This window comes from Sus scrofa, chromosome X, assembly GCF_054392235.1.
Source record: "Sus scrofa isolate SSC_HxYL_T2T_F1_AM1 chromosome X, Sscrofa_HxYL_maternal_Yorkshire_Landrace_v2.0, whole genome shotgun sequence".
In the NCBI taxonomy this organism is placed as follows: domain Eukaryota; kingdom Metazoa; phylum Chordata; class Mammalia; order Artiodactyla; family Suidae; genus Sus; species Sus scrofa.
The window spans coordinates 64,183,740-64,206,966 of NC_139401.1; the positions used below are offsets into that span (position 1 = coordinate 64,183,740).

The 23,227-nt window shown below is 34.5% G+C and overlaps 1 protein-coding gene across 12 annotated transcripts in view; it reads right to left on the reverse strand.

Annotated features, from left to right (window-relative positions):
* The window catches only part of OPHN1 (oligophrenin 1), a 631,870-nt gene that overhangs the window by 192,964 nt on the left and 415,679 nt on the right, over positions 1-23,227 (reverse strand). For all 12 annotated transcript variants that reach the window (XR_002340743.1, XR_014835159.1, XR_014835161.1 and 9 more), the window contains 3 exons: positions 7,155-7,239; positions 1,987-2,045; positions 747-852 (listed from right to left, as the gene is read on the reverse strand). Coding sequence is in view for 7 of the 12 variants with exons in the window: in XM_085007358.1 (XP_084863484.1) it covers positions 747-852; positions 1,987-2,045; positions 7,155-7,239 (250 nt within the window). In the remaining 5 variants the exon portion in view is untranslated. The remainder of the gene's footprint in view (positions 1-746; positions 853-1,986; positions 2,046-7,154; positions 7,240-23,227) is intronic.

The window sequence follows — 23,227 nt, forward strand, 5'->3', positions numbered from 1 at the left end:
ATCAAGAATGCTAGTAGCAGAACTGACACTAGAATCTGGGTTTGCTGACTCCTGGACAGAGGACTGTTTCCTAGAGGCAGCAACTGGCCTTTTATGTGTTAAGTAAATTCACCTTTATTCATAACATTGAACCTTCTGGCCAGGAACCACCACAGTGGGGCACACATGCCTCTTAGGAGCCACCCATCCTTGAGCCAATCACTAGACCTATTCTCTAGAATGCTGCTATCTGTTCCTGCTTGCCACATACAAGCAAAGAATGTGACCACAGTCTTAATAATGAATTCCCATGTCTTGAGCATGGGAGTGCAATGCAATCTCTATGTGCCATGCATTTTATCTGTGTTCATTTAAATCCACACAACAATATTTTGTGGTAGCCAATAGTACTGTCATTTTACAGATTATCAAATGAGGTTAATACAGGTTTACCTAATATTATATAGCTAAATAGTGGTATGGCTGGAATCTGAAGCCAGGTTTATCTGACTACAAAGCATGTATTCAGCTCACTCTATGTGGTCTTACCCCTCAACTGAGACAATCCCTCAACTAAGATGCATGATGACTCCGAGAGGATATACACAAGGGTAAAGGCAAAATGGCTTTTCTCACAGAGCACTCAGCCTGACCAAGATGAAGTTGGGGACTGTAACTTATTGAGCTGACGGGCAGTTTCTCTTCAGTGCTACCAGTAAGCCAGTCACCTAATAGGAACTCTTCTTGAAAACCTAGAAGTTACTTACTTGACCAAGTGTCTTATAAGAATTTCCAGCATCTCTCGGTTCTTTTCAGGTAGCTTATATACCAGGGAGTGAATAGCTCCCAGCCGATAATCCAGGTTGTCAGACTCTGAGAGAGAACAGAGAGATAGTTTTGCCTTCTGGATCAAGCAAAGTCTTTTTCTCTCTCTCTCCCCCTACCTCCCTCCCTCTCCCTTTCTCTCTCTCTCTCTCACACACACACACCTGTGCATGCACATGCACACACACATACACAATGCAGAGATAGAGAAACATAGAGAGTCAGAGAAATGAAGAGAGATACATAGACACAGAGACACAATGACAGAGACCAAAAAACAGACACTGAAAGAAAGAGGCTAAAAAATGTAGACTAAAAATGAAACAGGCCTAGAAAGATGAAGAAATATGTGAGTAGAGAAGATAAGACTGACAGCAAGTCAGAGTTCATAATACAGCAGATTGCTCCTAAAGTTCCACATGTAAACTTCCAGCTGGAAATCACTGCCCAACCATTTTCCTTGTGGAACTGGGGATTATGCTGCTACCTCTGGGCTCCTCTGAAAAATCACTAAGAGCGCTCAGAGTAAAGAGTTCTCTTGCCTCAACAAAGATTCATTATGAGGACAAATCCCCTGAATCTTTTTCCTGGATACTATTCAGGACATGATGCAGAAGAAGGGTCACACTGAGGTAGGGAGGGGTACTCATACAGTGGTCTCAGCCAAAACTTTTAATGCTTCTTCAGCTGCCAACTTTTTGGGTGATTCTATATTCCTTATTTCCTATGCACTCCTTCACCCTCACCCTCAGTCTTATCTAAAAAATGTGACCTTAGCACTTAAAAGATTAGGAATAATAATTTACAACATAACTGAAAAGGCAAGGTGCTGAAGAAAAGCTGAAACAGTAACTGTAATGGAACCATTTTGTGGTCCCCTGGTATGGGAGCCAATACTGTTTCTCTGATATTAGGCATAATCAATCAATAAAGTCTTCACACCTGTCACATCCCTCAAGTTAGCCAGTTTTTTCCAATGCATCTAAGAAACATCAATTTATGAAAAATAATACAATTGATTTAGCAATCAAAAATTCTCTCCTTTGACAGTGGACAAAATCTGTGTATATGCTTTTGTTCTTTTCCTCAATTACTTTCATCAAGCAGTTTTCTAGGCTTATTGCTGTAAACATTACTAAGAAGCCAGGACAACACAATTAACTAAGTAACATAAATACTTACTGGCAGCAGAGACCAGCTCTTTGTGAAGTCTATAGGTCATGACAGGTTCAGAAAGATTCCTGAAATTAATGAAGATTGTATAAGTTCCTTTGTGGAGAGAGTAGTGAGGCCTTAAATTTTCAATTCTGTGGGCAACCAAGGCTGAAGTTTATGAGCCCCACAGATTAGCATGACTACATATATTTCTCTCTTCACCTGAAACTTTGTCAGAGCAATCCTAACAGCTAGTAATTCAGCAGAAGACCTACAAAATTATCAACCTTGAGCAAGGTCTCCAACTAGTTCTCCAAAAGTAAAAACTGGCAAAATCCAGTGCTGCAAAATTCTGAAGGGTATCCACTATGAATGCTATTAATGAAGTCCTTACAGTTTGATAGTTCATCAGCCGCCAAAGTGTTTTCGTATCTGTCTTGTAATTTGATCCTTCCAAAAAAGTCCTATGAGGTGGGGCAGTAATTCAAATTCCTATTTGATGCAGAAGGAAATTAAGACTCAATGAGTTTCTTTATTTAGTCAAAAAATATTGGCTGAACACCCATTATTGACTGCCATTGTGCCAGGTATTGGAGATCCAGAGAGGAATAAGACATAGTCTAAACCTCCAAGGAGCTAATAGTCTAGTTGACCAGACTGCTATGTATAAGATTTGCAATGCAATGGAACAGGTATGATGATAAAGGTAAGTGATGCATGGCTCGGGGGAAGGAAGTAATCTAATAATAATAATAATGGAGTTCCCATCATGGCTCAGTGGTTAATAAACCCAACTAGCATCCATGAGTATGCGGGATCCATCCCTGGCCCCGCTCAGTGGATTAAGGACCCGGTGTTGCCACCATGAGCTGTGGTGTAGGTTGCAGACATGGCTTGGATCCCGCACTGCTGTGGCTGTGGTGTAGGCCAGTGGCTGCAGCTCTGATTGGACCTCTAGCCTGGGAACCTCCATGTGCCACGAGTATGGCCCTAAAAAGCCAAAAAAAAAAAAAGACATAATAATAATAATAGGAAACTCTCCACTGTTCTAAGTGGTTACCTATATTTACTCATTTAATTCTCATGACAACCCTGTAAGGTAGATATTGTTATTATCTCAATTTTATAGAAAAGGAAACTGAGTTTCAGAAAAGTTAAATAATTCATCCTAGACCACACAGATAGTAAATGGCAGAAGTAGGCAGTCTGTCTCAAATGCATGTTCTTTTTTTTTTTTTTGTCTTTTTTTTTGCCATTTCTTGGGCTGATCCCACGGCATATGGAGGTTCCCAGGCTAGGGGTCGAATCGGAGCTGTAGCCGCCAGCCTATGCCAGAGCCACAGCAACGTGGGATCCGAGCCTCATCTGCGACCTACACCAGAGCTCATGGCAACGCCAGATTGTTAACCCACTGAACAAGGGCAGGGACTGAACCCGCAACCTCATGGTTCCTAGTTGGATTCATTAACCACTGCGCCACGACGGGAACTCCTCAAATCCATGTTCTTAATCACTATGTTATACTGCTTGCCACTGCAATTATTGTAGTAATGTAGGCGAGAGATAATAAAAGCCTAAACAAAAACAGTGCCAGTAAGGATAGAAAGAAAAAGTGAAGAGAGTTATTTGAAAGATATTAAATCTAGACTTCCTTCAACAATGAGTATCTTGGTGAGAAAGAGAGTAATCTGACTTGGATAATTGAAAATAGAGTAGAAATTGATGCAGAGGGAAATGGAGATGCTGTGTCAGGGATGTTTCTGGGACAGCCAAAGACAGATGTCTACTAGATAAATGGATGGAATGCCCTTCTAGATCTGAGAAGATGTGGAAATCATGAACCTAGAGGGGTGATTAAAACTATGAGAACAGATACCACTGCTCAAGAAGAGATGGTAAACTAACAGCCAATAGCTACATGAGGCCTTTCAACATGTCTCCCTTGTGCAGAATAGTGTGTAAAAAAGAAATGGAATTGAATCAGTAATCAGAATACGAAAATTTGAATATTTCACATAAAAATCCATATTGTCTACTTATATTGAAAAAGTGAAAGATCTGTCTACATTGGGCCCATGTGATCATTTGTGGAAGTAAACAATATTGTCATTTATATATAAAAAAGGGATTGCTATGCAAATAAAGTTTTGATATGCAACATGTCTAATATGAAAGTAGTCTACTTCAGTCATTTTCATGTGGTGGCCCCTAAGGATATTTGAATTTTCCATCCTTTCAATGTAGTAAAAAGAGAGAAAAGCCCTGAGAAATATCAGATAGAAAGTCCATAAAAGGCACTTCTAAAAGTGGTCAAAGAGGGAAAGAAAATCCAAAAGCAAGTGACACAGCAGAATCCAAAATAAGAAAAGTTTAAAGGAAGGCTTCTTAACAGCTTCAAATGCTACAAAGAGGTCAAATAAGGCAAAGGCTGATGATTATCTATTGTGCTTATCATTGAGGGAATCACTGGTGACCTTGGCAAGAGCAGCTTCAGTGGAGCAGAGGGGGTGGGAGTCATATTGCACTGGGTTAATGAATAAACTGGGAGGTTAAGAAGTAGAGACAGGGAGTGTATACTTTCTATACTGAAACTTGATTGAGAAGGGGTGAAATATCTCTCTCTTTAGGCAATCTTGTTGAAACTCCTGCCTCCAATTATCGGTGTACACTGTTATTGATTCTCAATTTTTTAGCTCAAGCCCAGAATTCTTTTCTGAGTTTCACTCCTATGTATTTCCTATATATCGCATTACCTACCTGAAATTCTTGCCCTGCTTTTTTCAAAGACACCTACATTCGACATATCCAAAATCTAATTGGTCATATCCCTCAAATTTAGTAGTTTTCCTGTGCTTCCCAAATGTATGACCATCATTTGGTTGTATGGGCTGGAAATACAGAAGTCATTCTTTTATTTCCTTCTCCTCCATTTTCATATACAAGTTTACTCCCTAAATCTCTTGACTGTGCTTATTTCTATCTATTCCCACTGCTAGTGACTAGTCCACACATAAGCACCATCTCTTTCCAAAACTACAACAATAGCTTGCTAATTGGTTTCCATCTCTACCTATTTTGCCTCTCTTTACTCATCTCCCTCTATTTTTTTTCAAAACGCAAAATCTCATTATAGAACTTCCTGCTTAAAAATCTTTCAATATATTCCCATTCCTTTTAAAATAGATCGAGACCCCATAATTCTTAAAATGTCCTAAAAGGCCTTGCGTGATCTGACCTCTGCATATCTCCACCTCCCTCTTTAAACTCAATACTCAATCTATACTGGTACATGTAGTCTTAAAAGGATCTTCCGCTTGCTTCAAGAACTTTGCATATGAAGTTATTTCTGTCTGGAACTGCCTCCTCCCAGTTGACTCCAAATTATAATTCAAACCTCAGTCCAAACTAAAAACCACAATAAATCAGGACTTTCTAATATATGACATCAAAGCACCTTGTACTTTTCCTTCAAGAGCACTTATTATATTTCCATATATTTGTTTAATTATTTGTCTTTTGTCTATTCTCTTTACTGGACTATAACATTTTTAAGGACAGAGTCCATATCTACATATAACTGTATACCTATTGCTAGACACCATTCTAGGCATAGAGTAGATAACTCAGGAAATGTTTATTGAATAATTTAGTGAATGGTGGAATGAATGAATGAAATAAGACACAAGGTCAAAGAGATGTCCATTGCTGGAGCATATTTACTTGCTAAGAGGAAAGAGCTAGTTCAGTGAGAGAGGATGAAGATACAAAAGAGAGAAGGGATAGTTTTTAGAGTAATTTCTGGAAATGTTGGAGATAAGAGGTGAGTTAGGTACCTAGAACACAGATGGGGAAAGCACACTTTGAAAATACTGACACATTTGAGAAATCTAAAGGGTGTTGATTGGCTAGTGCATATTAAAGGTTTATGGATAAGATTCTTATAACAAATATCTCTTATTAGGGGTGCTGGCTACCCAAGCTTTCAGGCTTAATTTTTTTATCTTTCAAAAGGGCTACATTGCATATTGTGGGATGAGCTGGGAAAGATGTAATGTGAGAGGGACTTAATCTATATAAATCTTTGAAAAAAACCTGACTGCTTTTAAGGAGGCTAAAGACATAGTCACTTGCTTGCACTGTTTTCATCATCACAAACCTCCTAAAAGTACACATAGCAGATTGTTGTCTTTACTAAATAACCCAAGAACACAGCCCCTGGGAGGTGGGGAATAGTGAAATAAAATTCTCCAATACCAGAGGCCTTACAAGTCAGAAATAATTAAGTTCAAATAATACAAGCTGTGATCATGTATATGACTTAATGTGAGAGGAGCTATGCTTCAATTTCTTCATTTGTAAAATGTGTATGGTAACAGATACTTTACAAGTTTATTGTTAGAAAAAAAATGACATTGTCAGTGTAAACAACTAGAACCCTGCCTAGTACAGAATAAACCCTCCAACAGTGTCTTTCTTCTTTGGCACTAGAAAGAGCACTCATGTTTACTTAAAGTTCTAAGATAATGCTACAGCTGAAGGTCATTAACAGAAATATCTAGGACTCATTCTATTTTGGATCAATGGTATTTCCCAGAGCTTAAGTACCTATCTTAATATCTAAAGAATACAATAATTGAAAAGAAGATATTTTAGCACATAAAGTATGGTACATATTATGGGACATAAAAATAAGAAATGAATGAGTTTAAAAGTATATATGTCACAAATACTTGTTACACAATACATATTTATGATAATAAACTGAATGATATATTCATCATCATTGCACATCCACAAATTTTGCTGGTAAGTTAAATTTTTTTTCCGACTGTGGCCACTTTATTCAGTTTGAACATTTTTATTGTTGCACTTTTTTTTATTCCCAGCATATCCATCAATTGACAAAACATCAATTATTTTAAGGACATGACTTTTAAATATTTTTGAGCCATTTTCCTTTTAAAAAGTCATATTTCAACAACAATTCCATTATTTTGATGCTTACCTTGCTTATATTCCTCAATTAAAAAAGTCTCCTAATGCACATTTTTTTGACAGAAATTATTTTCACTCTTTTTTTTCCTTTAGCAATCCTTTCCAATTTCTCAAAATTGGGACCACATTAATTCCAATCTCCACCCAGACACATTTCACGATCTCTGAGAAAGCACTGTTCCAAATCATATCAGGCATACCTGAGGTAGAATTTCAAGGAGCTGGTGACTGTCTTAATGTCCCAATCACTATTATTAAAATCAACATCTCCTGGGCATTTAGGATCTATTTATGAAGAAAAAAATTTAAAAGTTAGCATTCCACAAGAGTTTACATTTTTACTGCTTTCAAAGAAAAAAAAAGTGAATTAATTAAAAGATAGTTACTCTAATCAGTTTTGAAAAGATGAAAACATTACAACAAATATATCTTTGAGGTCTCTAAAATTCCCTTGCATGTAAGGAGCTTGGAAGTCATCTCTTTCATTCACACAATGAGAAAAAAATGGAACAAACTGAAAATCAACTGCTCTTTTTTCTATCAGAGAACTGAGGTCATAGGGCAAACAACTGTACCCAAAACTGAAGAGCGAGAGAGACAAAGATAATCAAAACTTATTGAGCAGAAGCTCAAGAGCAAAAAAATTCCCTGGGAACCAGTAGAGAGCTAGGAAAACCCAATCTGTAAATGACAGATGACTAGAGGCTCACAGTGTGGACAAGTTTGAGTATTAAAGATTCTAAGGGGGGTCCAGTCCTAGGGGGACTCCCAAGCTTTTGTGAGTTTACCTGAGAAGCTTTAATCAGGTTCTCAAAAGTGAAGATCTGAGAAAAGTTCCCTCATGTTACTGTAATTCTGAGAGTGGAGTTAAGGAAACCAGCCATTTAAAAAATATGTACAGAGTATTTCATTCTTCTTAATAAGGCCTACCCTCAAGAGAAAACTATTTTACCAGAAATTAACTGACCTAGGAAAGGGGAAGTTCCCAAATCCAGATCTAGCATGCCTTCCTGTTTCTTCTAAGGGGGAAAAATGAAACACAAATGAGCAATACTTATGAAGGTCACAAGTTAGAAGCACAGGTTCAACAAAAGACTGAGACATACAGAATTGAAGAAAGCTAACCCTCCCCTCACACTTTGCCACCACATCAATAGGCCTCCTGGATACTAATAAAGGAATATGACTAAAAGAACTATTATTTTCAGACAAAATTTAAGTTTCTATGGAAAACAAAAGACAATAGCACAGGGAACCATGTCCAATCACTTGTGATAGAACACGATGGAAGATAATATGAGAAAAAGAGAAATATATATATATAGAACTGGCCCACTTTGCTGTACAGAAGAAATTGAAAGAACATTGTAAATCAATTATAATAAAATTTTTAAAAAGTAGGGACAAAAACAAGGTCACCAGAGGTAATTTATCCCATGACACTTATGGTTTCAGCAAACAATAAACACAGCTAAACTCTAGCCAGACAAATAAAACTTCACACTAAAGACCTATTTACCTCAATTCCTTTCACACATCATGTCTGGCTTGCAACAAAAATTATAAAATACTACGAAAAGACAAAAAAAATTTTAAGAGACCCAGAAAACATCAGAACCAGATTCAGATATGACAGATATTTTAGAATTATCAACCTGGGAATTTAAAACAAGTATGATGGGAATTCCTATCATGGCTCAGTGGTAACAAAGCCAATTCGTATCCATGAGGATGCAGGTTCAATCCCTGGCCCAGCTCAGCAGGTTAAGGATCCAGCAATGCCATGAGCTGTGGTAAAGTTCACAGATGCGGCTTGGATCTGGCATTGCTATGGCTGTGGCATAGATCAGCAGCAGTAGTTCTGATTCTACTCCTAGCCTGGAAATTTCCATATGTCATGGATGCAACCCTTAAAAAGACAAAAATAAATAAATACACAAATACATAAATAAATAAACAAAACAACTATGATTAATATACTAAGGACTTTGATGGACAAAGTGGACAACATAAAAAATGAGTTGGATTAACTTAAGCAGAGAGCTAGAAACTTTAATAGCCAAGGGGAAATTCTAGAAATCAAAACCACCTAGCAGAAATGAAGAATTCCTTTGATTATCACAGCTGGGAAAATAATCAGTGAGTCTGAAGAAATGTCAGGAGAAACTTCCAAAACTAAAATGCTAAGAAAACAAAAAAGAATGAAAAAGACAAAACATAATATTCAAGAACTGTGGGACAATAACAAAAGGTGTAACACACATGTAGTGGGAATAACAGAAGGAAAAGAAAGACAAAAAGGAACAGCAGAAATATCTTAAACAATAATAACTGAGAACTTCCCTAAACTAATAATAAACATCAAACCACAGATCCAGGAAACTCAGAAAACACCAATCAGGATACATACCAAAAGAATATATATCTAGGAATATAATAGTCAAACTAAATAAAGTCAAAGAAAAAAATCTTGTAAAAAAGACCAAAAAACAAAACAACAACAATAACAAAAAAAAAACAGTTTACCAAAAGGAAGAGCAGGATAAGAATTACTCTGACTTTTCTCAAGAAAACATGTAAACAAAACTCTATTTGTTTACAGTGTAATAAAATATTTAAAGTGTTAAAAGAAATTATCTTTCAAAGTGAATGAGGAATAAATACTTTCTCAATAAACAAACATTGAGAAAATTTGTCAGCAGTAGACCTGCCTTGCAAGAGATGTTAAAAAAAATTCTTCTTAAATCTATAGTACAATAATTCAGATTTCTATAAAGAAAGAAAGAGTATTAGTGGAGGAATAAATGGTGGTAAATAAAACACTTTCTCTTATTTCTCTTCTAAATTCATCTAAGAGGTAAAAGTTCAAAATATAGCAACAATGTATTCAGTGATTATAGCTTGTGGATAGTGAACTAAATGACAAAAGTATTATAAAAGGTTAAAGAAGGCATTAGAAATATTCTGTTTTAAAGTCCTGACAGTACCAGTGAAGCGGCAGAGTATTATTTGAAAGAGGACTTGTAAAAATTATAAATTTATGTTGCACGCACAAGAGCAACCACTAAAAAGTTTTTTTTTTAAAAAAAGCATAATTGATATCTAACAAAATAGACAAAATGGAAGCATACAAAATGCTCAATTAAACCCGGAGAAGGCAGAAACAGAATGGACAGAATGGTATATGAAAAGACAAACAAAGAACAAGGACAAGGACATGACTAGAACAAATAAGGTAGGAAATAATATAACTATATCAGTAATCACTTTAAATGTCAATGGTACAAATACACTGGGGAGAAGACATAGACTTTCAGAGTGTATTATAAAACAGTACTTAATTATATATAGCCTATAAGAAACCCAGTTCAAATATAAAGAGACATGTAAATTAAAAATAAAAGGACAGAACTGAAGTTCCCTCGAGGCTCAGCAGTTAATGAACCAGACTAGCATACATGAGGATGTGGGTTTGATTCCTGGCTTTGATCATTGGGTTAAGGAACCAGCACTGCCATGAGCTGTGGTGTAGGCTGGCAGCTACAGCTATGATTCAGCCCCTAGCCTGGGAACCTCTCCATATGCTGCAGGTGCAGCCCTAAAATGACAAAATAAAAGGACAGACTTGTGGTTGCCAAGGAGTGAGGGGAGGGGATGGGAGGGACTGGGAGTTTGGGGTTAGTAGATGCAAAGTATTACATTTGGAGTGGATAAACAATGAGGTCCTACTGTACAGCACAGGGAACTATATCCAATTTCTTGGGATAGAGCATGATGGAAGATAATATGAGAAAATAATATATATATATATATATATATATATATATGACTGGGTCACATTGCTTTACAGCAGAAATTGGCATAACATTGTAAATCAACTATAATTTTTAAAAATTATGAAGGCTTTATACATAAAAATAAAAAAATAAAATAAAAACAAAAGGAGAAAGATACACCATCCTAATATTAATCAAAAGAAAGCTGACATAGCTCTATTCATTTCAAACAAAGTAGACTTCAGATCAAGGAAAATTGTAAGGGATAAAGAGGGGCTTTCTTTACATAGAATGTTTAATTCTCCAAGAAGACATAACCATCCTTAACAGGTATGCATCCAACAAAAAAGCACCAAAACACGTAAGGCAAAAAATGATAGGACTACAAGGAGATGAATCCTTGCTGCAGACATCAACACCTGTTATCAGTAGTCAAAAGATACAACAGGCAGAAAATCAGTAAGTAATTGAACTGAATAGTACCATCAACCAACTGGATTTAATTGACATTTATAGACTATTCATCCAAAAAAAGCAGCATACACACACTCTTCTAAAGTTCATCCAGAACATTCACAAAAATAGAACACATTCTGTGCCATAAAAAAACCTTAATAAACTCAAAAGACTAAAATTATACACCAATATGAAATTAAACTAGGAAAGCAACAAAAGATAAGTAATATTCAGTGTAATCCCTATGAAAATAAAAATGGCAATTTTTGCAAAAATAGAACAAATAATTATAACATTGTAATGGGACACAAAAGACCCCAAATAGAAAAACAACCTTGAGGATGAAGTGGAGGTATCATACTCCCTGATTTTAAACTATACTACAAAGATACAGTAATCAAAACAGTATGGTACTGCCAGAAAAACAGACACATGGATCAATGGAAATGAATCCACACTTATATGGTGGATTATGGTCAATTACTCTACAACAAAAAAGGCAAGAATATGCAATGAGGAAAAGACAGTCTTTTCCATAAATGGTTTGGGAAAACTGGACAGCTACATGCAAAAGAATAAAACTGGAGTACTTTCTCATACTAAATACAAACATAGATCCAAAACAAATTAAAGGCCTAAATGTAAGACCTGAAACCATAAAACTTCTAGAAGAAAACATAGGTAATAATCTCTTGGACAACAGTCTTAGTAACATTTTTGTGGATATGTCTGCCCAGGCAAGGAAAATAAAAGCAAAATTAAACAAATGAGACTACATCAATATACAAAGGTTTTGCACAACAAAGGAAACTATCAACAAAATGAAAAGCCACCTACTTAATGCAAGAAAATATTTGTAAATAAAATATCCAACAAGGGATTAGTATCTAAAATATACAAATAACTCGTATAGTTCAATTTAAGAAAAAAAACTCAATTAAAAATGACAGAGGACACAAATAGACATTTTTCAAAATAAGACGTACAGATAGCCATGGGCAGATGAAAAGATACTCAACATCAGTAATCATTAGGGAAATAAAATAAAAATTACAATGCACTAACACCTTACATCTGACAGAATGGCTATTATCAAAAAGATAAGAGATAGTCTTGGTGAGGATGTGGAGAAGAGAACCCTCATTCACTGTTGGTAGCAATGTACACTGGAAAATAGTATGGAAAATAGTATGGAGATTCCTAAAAAAAAAATGAAAATAAAACACCATACAATCCAGAAATTCCAGTCTGAGTATTTATGTGAAGAAAATGAAAATACCAATTTTAAAAGATATATGCACCCATAATTTCGCTGCAGCATTATTTAACAGTTGCTGAAATATGGAAGTTCAACCTAAGTTTCCATTGAATGATAAATGGATAAAGAATATGTGGTGTATATACACAATGGAATATTACTCACCCATAAAAAGAATAAAATCTTACCATTTGTCAGAACATGGATTGACTTAGAGGGTATTACGATTAGTGAAATAAGTCAAAGATAAATACTGTATGATTTTACTTATATGTGGAATCTTTAAAAAATGAAAAAAAAAACATAACCAGAGTCATAGATACAGAGTATAAATAGGTGGTTGCCAGCAGGGTAATGTTTGGGGGAGAAGAAAAATAGGTAAGAGAGATTAAACTTCCATTTACAAAATAAATGTCACAATTATGAAATGTACATTGTGGGACATAGTCAATAATTATGTAATATCTTTGAAGGTGGCATGACAACTATACTTATCATAATGATCATTTTCAAATGTATGGAAATATTGAATAACTATTTTGTGTAGCAGGAATTAACACAGTGTTGTAGGTCAATTTTACGTTAAAAACACACAAACTCAGAGAAAAAGAGATTAGTTTTGAGGTTAGTAGAGGTAGGACATGGGGGAGGGGGATTAGATGAAGGTAGGCAAAAGTTACAAACTTCCAGTTATAAGACTAATAAGTACTAGATAGGAGTTACCTTTGTGGCTCAGTGGGTTAAGAACCCAACTAGTATCCATGAAGATGTGGGTTAGATCTCTGGCCCTGCTCAGTGGGTTAAGGATCCGGCATTGCCATGAGCTGTGGTGTAGTTTGGAGGCATGGCTTGGATCTCGCATTGCTGTGGCTGTGGTGTAGGCAGGTAGCTGAAGTTCCAATTCAACCCCTAGCCTGGGAACTTGAATATGTCATGGGTGCAGCCCCCTCCCAAAAAAATAAGTACTATATATGTAATTTACAACATGCCAAAAAGAATTTACACTGCTGTATGTTATACATGAAAGTTAAGAGAGTAAATCCTAAGATTTCTCATCAAAGGGATGAATTTTTTTCTTTCTTTAATGTCGTATCTATGTGAGATTATGCATTTTCACTAATGTTATCATGGCAATCATTTCATGCTGTATGTAAGTCAAATAATTATTGTGTACACCTTAAACTTATACAATACTACATGTCAATTACATCTCAATAAAAATGGAAGGAAACAGTGTTTAGTTGGAATTGAGATATTTCATAAGTGTAAAACATATACCATATTTTGAAGAATTAATATCAAAAAATATAAAATAACTCAATAATTTGTAATATTACATGTTAAATTAATAATATTCTTAATATATTCTTATATAATAATATTCTTATATAATATTCTTAATATATTCGGTTAAATAAAGTTTACAAGTAAAAAAAATGTAAAAAAGTGCTTCTAAAATACAAATACAGCCAAAATCATTCCCATTCCAAAAGGGAGAAATAAGAAAACAGAAAGGGGTAACAAGTTCAAAACCTTAAGGCCAGTTTGGGTAGGCATCCTGCCTTCTAGACATACTGGGATAGTGGCCCTTTCTCCGAAGGCTTGGGTGCCCCTACTCCCATGACTTCGTTGGCATAATCCATTCTGCAACTCTCCTAGGTTAGAGTTCAGTGCCTCTGGCTCTCCCAGGCTGGAAGTGCATGCGTCGGGTTCTACTTGTCTGGGGTAATGGAGGCAGCCCTCGCAATGGCCCTCCATCTATCAAACAATATGTGGAAGCAGCCACACCTCCAAAGTTCTTGCACTCTGCATGGTGGCAGAGAAGGTGCTCCAGTGACACTCACAAAGTTTAGTGTCTGTGCACTGCAGAGGGGCAGCCACTTCTAGCCTGTGTTTCTCCTGATATAACACTTTTCTCTCAGGAAAAGTGTCTGGCACATAGTAAGTAGGATTTATCCTTTTGCACTAGGTAAAGGCAAAAGATTCCTGGCTACAGAATCAACATTTCAATTCCTTGTATGAGAATGTTATCCCTCTATATCAATTACTAATTGGTGTGTTCTGAAGCATACTGTACCCTTATTTGTGTAAAATCTTTGCCTTGCCTGAGGTCTGTCCATTCTCAGTGAAGGTAGAGTGGCCATCAATTTAACCATGTGACCCATTTATGCTTCTTATTTTTAAAAAAAAGCTATCCACACCAATCTCTGCTCATTTGATTGTAAAGCATAAGGGTCTGCATGTAACTGATGTGATTATGATTTCTGCACTCCAATTTCTTCTTAGAGAATAACAATTTCACCTTTATATTGCCTAATTCTTATATACATCTCTGTAACAAGATAGTATTTGTAGAGGATTATTGAAGAAACATGCAGTCCAGATAGTCCTCTAAGATGGTAACTGAACTTTAATTTTCCACTACCCTCTGAATCTATGGTTTACCATAGCAGTGATTGTTGGAGTAATTCTTCCCTTTTGTACTCGTTTGGACCTGAAAGTTTGGGGACAGAATTCACACCAATATCTTACAAACCCAAATTTGCCTCATACTTGTCTATAATGCAATAGAAATAAACTGAAACATTATTAGGTCTAGGAAAAGTCAAGGTATATTGAAAGAAGGGAAATGCTCTGAAGAATCAGAATACAGGCATCCCTCTGAAAAAAAAATTAACTGTAACAAATAGAGCATCTTAAAATTTTTCTGATAAGTTGTCAATATGATTAAAGATTGCTTCAATAAAGCTCAAATAGTAATGAATATAAAATTATTCTTAGCCAAGGAATATAACGATACCTCTTTAATCTAACAAAGATTTACAATGGTGTGATAGTAAATGATTAATAACCAAGTTGGCTTGGGGGACAAGGGAGCCTTGATTTGTAGAATTTGCCAGTTTCTGCGGTGTGATGACAATGAAGATGGTAAAGGATGTGCACAATCGGGTCTTATGAGCCAGCATGAGTGTGTCCAGCATACTACTGAATCGTTCTCAAATGACCAGTTGATATCATAGTTAAAGCTTAAGATCAGAAGCCAGAAGGGAATCCTGCCTTCGCTACTATTACTTATCATTGAGTCAGAGTGTTTAGCTCAATGATTCACAAATCTACCTTCTAGAAATCTCTGAGAAGTTTTTAAAATGACAACCCCAGGCTCCACCCTATGTGAATTAAATCAGAATCTATGGAGGTGAGTCTTGATTCTTTTTTAACCCTCCAGGTGATTTTAATGAATAGCAAAGGTGGTGAACAGCTGGGAAATTTGATGTAAGTAAACAAAAAACATACAACTTAAAGCTGTCGTAAAGAAAATCGAGTAACTATCTAGCTGAACAACCCAAGATAATTGAAAAACTGTTACAATTTACAGGAAACCTTGTTAAAATCCCTTGTCAGAAAATAAAGACGCAAAAATAACAAGCATCTTATATACTATCAATAATCAGTTCAAAAACTGAAAACCATGGCACTCTGTGCATGTGTGTATGGAGGAGAGTGATTTTTTTTTGGTTCCGCCCATGGCATGCAAAAGTTCTGGGACCAGGGATCAAACCCAAGCCATATCAGTAACCTTTGCCATAGCAGTGACAATGCCAGATCCTTAACCTACTGAGTCACCAGGGGATGTTGAGAGATATTATTTATATCATCAAACTTAGGAATAACTATGCTTAACTATTTAGGACTTATCTAGAGATAAGTATAAAATGTAAATGGAGACAAATACTGTGATTCTAGAAATGAGGAATAAATATGAAAAGTAACCAACTTGATTACAATTAAGCTTTAGATTTAATACTATTCAAATAAAAAATGTCAAAAAGTTTATGTTTTCTGGAACATGATAAAAAGTTTACATGGGACAATGAATTGGCAAAAATGGCTGAAACACTTTTAAAGGAAATATTGGGGATAATTCTTGATATTTGATAAGAAAATGTTAATAATGCTACAACAGTAACAAGGACACACTGATACAACAATAGACCAGTGGAAAAAATAAAAGGCTCATGAAAAGAACTTCATATACAATTAAAGAATCATTATAAATTAGTGCAAAAAAAGACATATTCAATAAACAGAGCATAATTAACAATTGAGAAAAATTAGGTTAGATATCTATTTTACAACCAAATTGTATATTCAACTTCAAATTAATAGATGAATTAAAATGTAAAAAAATAAACACTCAACAATTCACAGAAAACACAAACAGACTTTTATAGGCTCTTGGTTTGGGAATGATATTCTGAGAATACTAGGAAATAAAGTTTTGTATGCACTCTGGAGCATGTCATGAATATATTGCAAGTTTGACAAGTTCTAGAACCTGACACAGAGATGACCATTTGAGAGTTATACCGAGGTCATGATTTGATGTGGAGCATGCACTAAAACTATGTATCCCGCAAATAAGCCTATCATCAGGTGACAAATTACATGAGTCATTTGGGAAGCTTTGTGAAATGCAGTCCTGGATCCCATGAAAAGAGATTGATTCACAGGATCCAGGTTTAGGCCTGAGAGGTTGTTTTTTCATTTTTTTTTTGTTTTGTATTTTTAATAACAACTTATCAAATGTGATTCTAGGATAAGGCTGTTTTTCCTGCTGTATAATGATAGGTAATAAGATTGGAAAAAATAATCAAGAAATATCATGGTCAAAGTTCTATCATTCCAAATGAAGGCACAGTTTTTTTTCTTGAATTTTGAGGTAAAAATAAAAATAAAAGCAATAACAACAAAAATATCCCCACAGTAGTGAGAGAGTTACACTGGCTCCTCTAAATCATCTGAGTCATGCCAGAGTATACCAATTACTGAAGAACAATTATTAATATGATATTACTGTGAAAATTCTGGCTGCATGAATACTAAGATAACCTTTGGTTACTTGCAGCTGATAAAACTTATTGAGCAAGAGGAATAAAGAGAAATGACAAACAGAAATGGGAGGCAAAATGAGCTCTCTGGCTCTGACCCAAGTTGTGAAGGCACTAGAGAAAAGAATAAAACAAAAAGATTGATCAGTTTCACCAAGTTAGAGTCTTGACAGCTGTATTTTAGGCTCTTGCTTATCCTCCTTCTTCAGTTATAAAACCTAGAGATGACAGACTGTGTGCCCCAAACACAGTGATAAAAGACAATCTATCTATAGAATAAATGTATTACAAAATATGGCTATGGGAGCTCTTTGATTATTTAATCACTAATAATGCAACTTGGTTCCATCAATAAGCAGAAATGATAGTTATAAATATAGAAATGGCCACACTGGTTCATCTCAGCTATTTCTATGTTCTGCTATATATGTAGGAGACAGGGATGCCACCTGAAAAAAAGGGTGGATGCTACTTTAGTTAGCATATTAAAGTAAATCCATATTTCTCCCTGGATTCATATTATATCAAGATTATTAATAGCATTTATAACCTTGAGGCAATAATTCTACTTTGGCAAATCTATGCAAAGTATACATTAGAAATAATATATCCAAAATTATATAATCACGAAAAAGGAAACAAATGAAATGTTCAACAAGGAGGAAATAATCTGATAAAATTTTAGTTCTTTTATCTATCCAATATTTTGTAGCCATTAAAATATTCGCAAAGCATTTTTAATCATATGGGGAATGCTTATGTCAAAGTAATGGTGGCTATGAAAATTAAATCCTGCTACACATCCTCCATAAAATGACACAGAAAAACTTGAAACACATAAAAGTACACAAAGTCATACCTTCTACATCACAAAAATACAGAGAACACCCAGATTCCAAATTTCGTGTAAGTAGAAAATAAACACCAAATCCCACTGAGTAGTCACTCATAGTCCACAAACCCTAAAAGGAAGCAAGGGCAATGCTAGGAAAAGGTCATTCATGAACCAAAAAAAAAAAAAAAAAAAAAGAGGGCTAGAGGCCTAAGATTAATCCAAAACAAGCACCAGAAAGATGAAACCTACAGAAAGTATAAAAATACTGAAAAACTGTCAGGATAGATCAGGACACTCAGGGAAAAATGTTCTAAGCAAGTCTTCAGAAGGCAGTCTTTGAAAGGTATTGCTGCTAGGAAAAAGGAAAGCAAAAAGTAAGGGAAAACACCCTTTGAACTTTGAATGGACAAAGGAAAGTAAAGCAAAAGAGGAAATTTTAGAAATGAGCAAAGATCTACCAAGCAAATGGAATCAATAGCAAAGTAAACTTCAAGCCAATAAGCATTAAATGAGACAAATTAGTTTTTTTATTTTTTTTATAGCTACAGTTGTGGCATATGAAAGTTCCTGGGCTGGGGGTCAAGTTGGAGCAGCAGTTACTGAACTACGCCATAAACATGGCAATGCCAGATCCAAGCAGCATCTGCAACCAACACTGCAGCTTATGACAACACCAAATGGATCTGTAACCCACTAAGCGAGGCCAGGGGTTGAACCCACATCTTCCAGGACACTGTCTGGTTCTTAACCCACTGAGCCACAACAGAACCTCTGAGACAAATTATATTTTAATGTTAAAAGCCATACTAAAAATGAAGAAAGCATAGTTATGAATATCTGCATCAAATAACACGGCAATCAACTTTATAAAACAAAAATATAGAAGATACAAGGAGATGTCAGTAGAAGCAAAAAGAGATTTTAAACATACCATTTCCATCACATTACAGATCAGGTGGACAAACAAGAATGTAGAAGCTAAATAACATAATCAATAAGGTCATTCATACAGATATATATATTAAATAGAGACTACACTTCCCAAGTGCACATGAAACACAAAAACTGTTTGCATATTAGGTCACAAAGATAACATCAATAAGTTCCATGAAGTTGAAATATAATAAACATTTTCTAATCACAATGCAATGCAATAAAACTAGAAATAGTTTTAAGGTCAAATCTCGGTGGAAATTTTTCAATTTCTATTAGACAATTCTTTAGTAAATGAAAAAATACAAACTAAAATGACAAAAATTCTGGAAAAAAATGCCATGATAATGGAAACACTACATATGAAAAGCTATGAGATATGTTTAATGGGAAGATAAGGGGGGTTATTCACAAACTTAAACACATTGATCAATAAAATGAAGGACTGAAAAAATTTTAGCTCAAAAAAAGCTAAAGAAAGAACAATGAGTGAAACCAAAAGTAAGATCCAAAAAGAAAATAATAAAAAGAGTAGAAATCAATAGGTAGGCACAGTAGATCTAATTAATAAATTTAAATCATTCTATTGAAAAAAAATACAAAATAAACAAGTCACAAGATAACCTTATTTTAAAAAGAATAAATATATTAAAAAGCACAAATATACAAAAAGGAAAAACCACTAAAATAGAAGAAATTTTACAAGTCATAAGAGACTCAAAACTCAGTGCTAATAAATTGCAAAGCTAGATGAAATTTTACCAAGGTTAACTCCATTAGAGACAGAAAGCTTAAAGTGATCATTTTTCACAGAGGCAGTGGAAATACAGAAAGTTATTTAGCTAGGGTCTGTACACACACACACACACTAATACCAGAGGAAATTCTACTAAACATTCAAAGAACACTGAGTCTCAATGATCCATAAATTTTTCTGGGGCATTGAAAACAAATCAAAAGTTTGTAAGTTTTCAGATAAACAAGGGTAATATTCATAATAAGACCTGATAAAGATTGTATCAGAAATTTATGGAACAATATCACCTGTAAATAATTATGCAAAAATCTATAATAAATTATTAGTAAACAGTCTCCTATATCATATTAAGAAAATAATATATCATGGCTAAATTTGATTTATTCCAGAAATGCAAGAATTGTATGCAGAAATGCAAAGTGATTCAATATTAAGAAATCTAGTTATACCTTATTTAATAGGCTTAAATGAAAACTGTGACTATCTCCAAAGATATTGAAAAAGGCTTCAACAAAATTGAAATTTTCCTGACTTCAAAAAAAACTACAATTAAGAATTGATAGTTTAGAAATCTTAACATGATAAAACACATACTCACTAACAGAGAAGTGCTTAAGAATTGGGGAAAAAAGGCACACTATTTTATTTGTAGATAATATGAGAGTATATCTAGAAGGCCAATAGAACATATAATACAATTAATAGAAATAACTGAAGCATTCATTAAAGATTTAAAACATAAAATTAACATACATAGATCAACAGCCTTCACATACACAAACAATAACTAGCTAGAAATTATAATAATAAAGGAAATCCCATTTACAATAGCAGCAAAGAAGATGAAATCATTATAATTATTATGCTTTCATTTGTTGTGCAAAACTCTTTAACTAGGTGCCATTTGTTTATTTTTGTTTTTATTTCCATTACTCCAGGAGATGGATCCAAAAATACTGTGGGATTGCTGGATAATATGGTAATTGCTGTGGTTCATGTCAGAGTGTTGTACCTATATTTTCCTCTAAGAGTTTTATACTATCTGGTTTTATATTCAGGCCCTTAATCCATCTTGAGTTTATTTTTGTGTATGGTGTTAGAGAGCATTGTAGTTTCATGCTTTTATATGTAGCTGTCCAATTTTAGCAGCACAACTTATTGAAGATATTGTCTTTTCTCCACTGTATATTCTTGCTTCCTATGACATGTGTTAATTGTCCATAGGTATGTGGGTTTATTTCTGGGATTTCTATCTTCTTCCATTTATTTATGTGTCTGTTTTTGTGCCAATACCATACTGTTTTGATTGCTAAAACGTTGTAGTATAGTCTGAAGTCAGGGAGCCTGATTCCTCCAGCTCTGTTTTACTGTCTCAATTGCTTATGGAGGTACTTTTAAAAACTAAAAATGGAATTACTATATGATCCAGCAATCCCACTCTTGGGCATATATCCAGAGAAAAACCACAATTCAAAAAGATACATGCAACTTAACATTCATAGCAGTACTATTTACAATAGCCAACACATGTTAACAACCTGTGTCCATCGACAGATAAATGCATACAGAAGATGTGGTACATATATGCAATGGAGTACTACCCAGCCATAGAAAAGAATGAAATAATGCCATTCTTAGCAACAAGGATGGATCTAGACATTACCATATTAAGTGAAATCAGACAAAGACAAATATCATGATATCACTTTTATGTGGGATCTAAAAAAATGGGACAAACTTATTTACAAAACAAAAACAGACTAACATATGCTTATAAAACAAATTTATAGTTACAAAAGAGGAAAGGAAGTGGAAAGGGATAAATTAGGAGTTTGGGATTAACATATACACACTACTATATGTAAAAGGATCTACTGTGTAGCACAGAGAACTATATTCAATATTTCAAACTAACAGAAAAGAATCTGAAAAAGAATATATATATTTGTGTATGCATGTATAACTGAATCATTTTGCTGTACACCTGAAACTAACACATCTTAAATCAACTATACTTCAATAAAAATATAAATTAAAGAAATAAACTTAATTAGAAATGTGTGGCAGCTGCATAAGGAAGACAACATAAAAACTCACTTGAACAAATGGAAAAATGTTCCTTGTTCTGAGAGAATATGACTAAAGGTGATAAGGAAGTCAATTCTCTCTAAATTAATATATCAGTCAAACATAACCCCAATTAAACTAGCAACAACATTTTATATATGGATGGACAAGTTGATATAGAAGCTCATATGGAAAATAAACTGACAAAAATACCCATGAAAACAGAGAGAAAAAAAGGTAATTGGAGGACTAGCTCTGTCAGACATTAAAACATACTATTCAAAGACAAATTAGCTATTTGAACAAAGAAAAAAATAGATCCATACTTCTTACCACATATAAAAATAAACCCTTTTCAGTTTTATTGAGATATAATTGACATACAGCACTATATCAGTTTAGAGTATATAGCATAATCTGACTTAAACATATCATGAAATAAATATCACCGTAACTTCTTGAACATTCATCATCTCAGACAAAAAAAATTAGAGAAATAGAAAAAAAAAATTTCCTGGGATGAGAATTTCAGGATTTACTATATTAACAAAATTCATATATAGCATAGAGTGGTGTTAGTTATATTTATCATGTTGTACATTACATGCCTAGAATTTATATTATAATGAAGTTTGTACCCTTCGACTTCCTTCATCCAATCCCCTTTCCCCTACCCCTCTCCTCTAGTAACCACAAATCTGATCTCTTTTTCTGAGTTTACTTGTCTGTTTTTGAAGCAGAAATGCCATAGAAATACACTGTTTATTCCTATCACACGTTACAGTGATTCAGTATTTTTGCACATTTCAAAATGACTGTCATGATAAGTCTAGTTATGATATGTCATCATACAAATATATTACAAAGTTATGGACTATATTCACCACACTGTCATTTCATAATCATGATTCATTTATTTTGGAATTGGAAGATTGTACATCTTAATCTCCCTCATGTATTTCTTTCCACCCCACACAATTCTCCCCTTTGATAACCACATTTTGTTCTCTGAATCTATGACTGTTTCTGTTGGGTTATCTGTTCATTTGTTTAGTTTCTTAAATTCCATACATAAGTGAAATCATACAATATTTGTCTTTCTCTGTCTGACATTTCTCTTAGCATAATACTCTCTAGGTCCATTCATGTTTCCACAAATGGCAAGATTACATCCTTTCTAATAGCTGAGCAGTATTTGCTTGTGTGTATCTATATCTATATATGTATATATCTGTATCTATCTATCTACACATACAAAAGATCTTCTTTATGAATTGATCGACTAATGGAGACGTAGGTTGT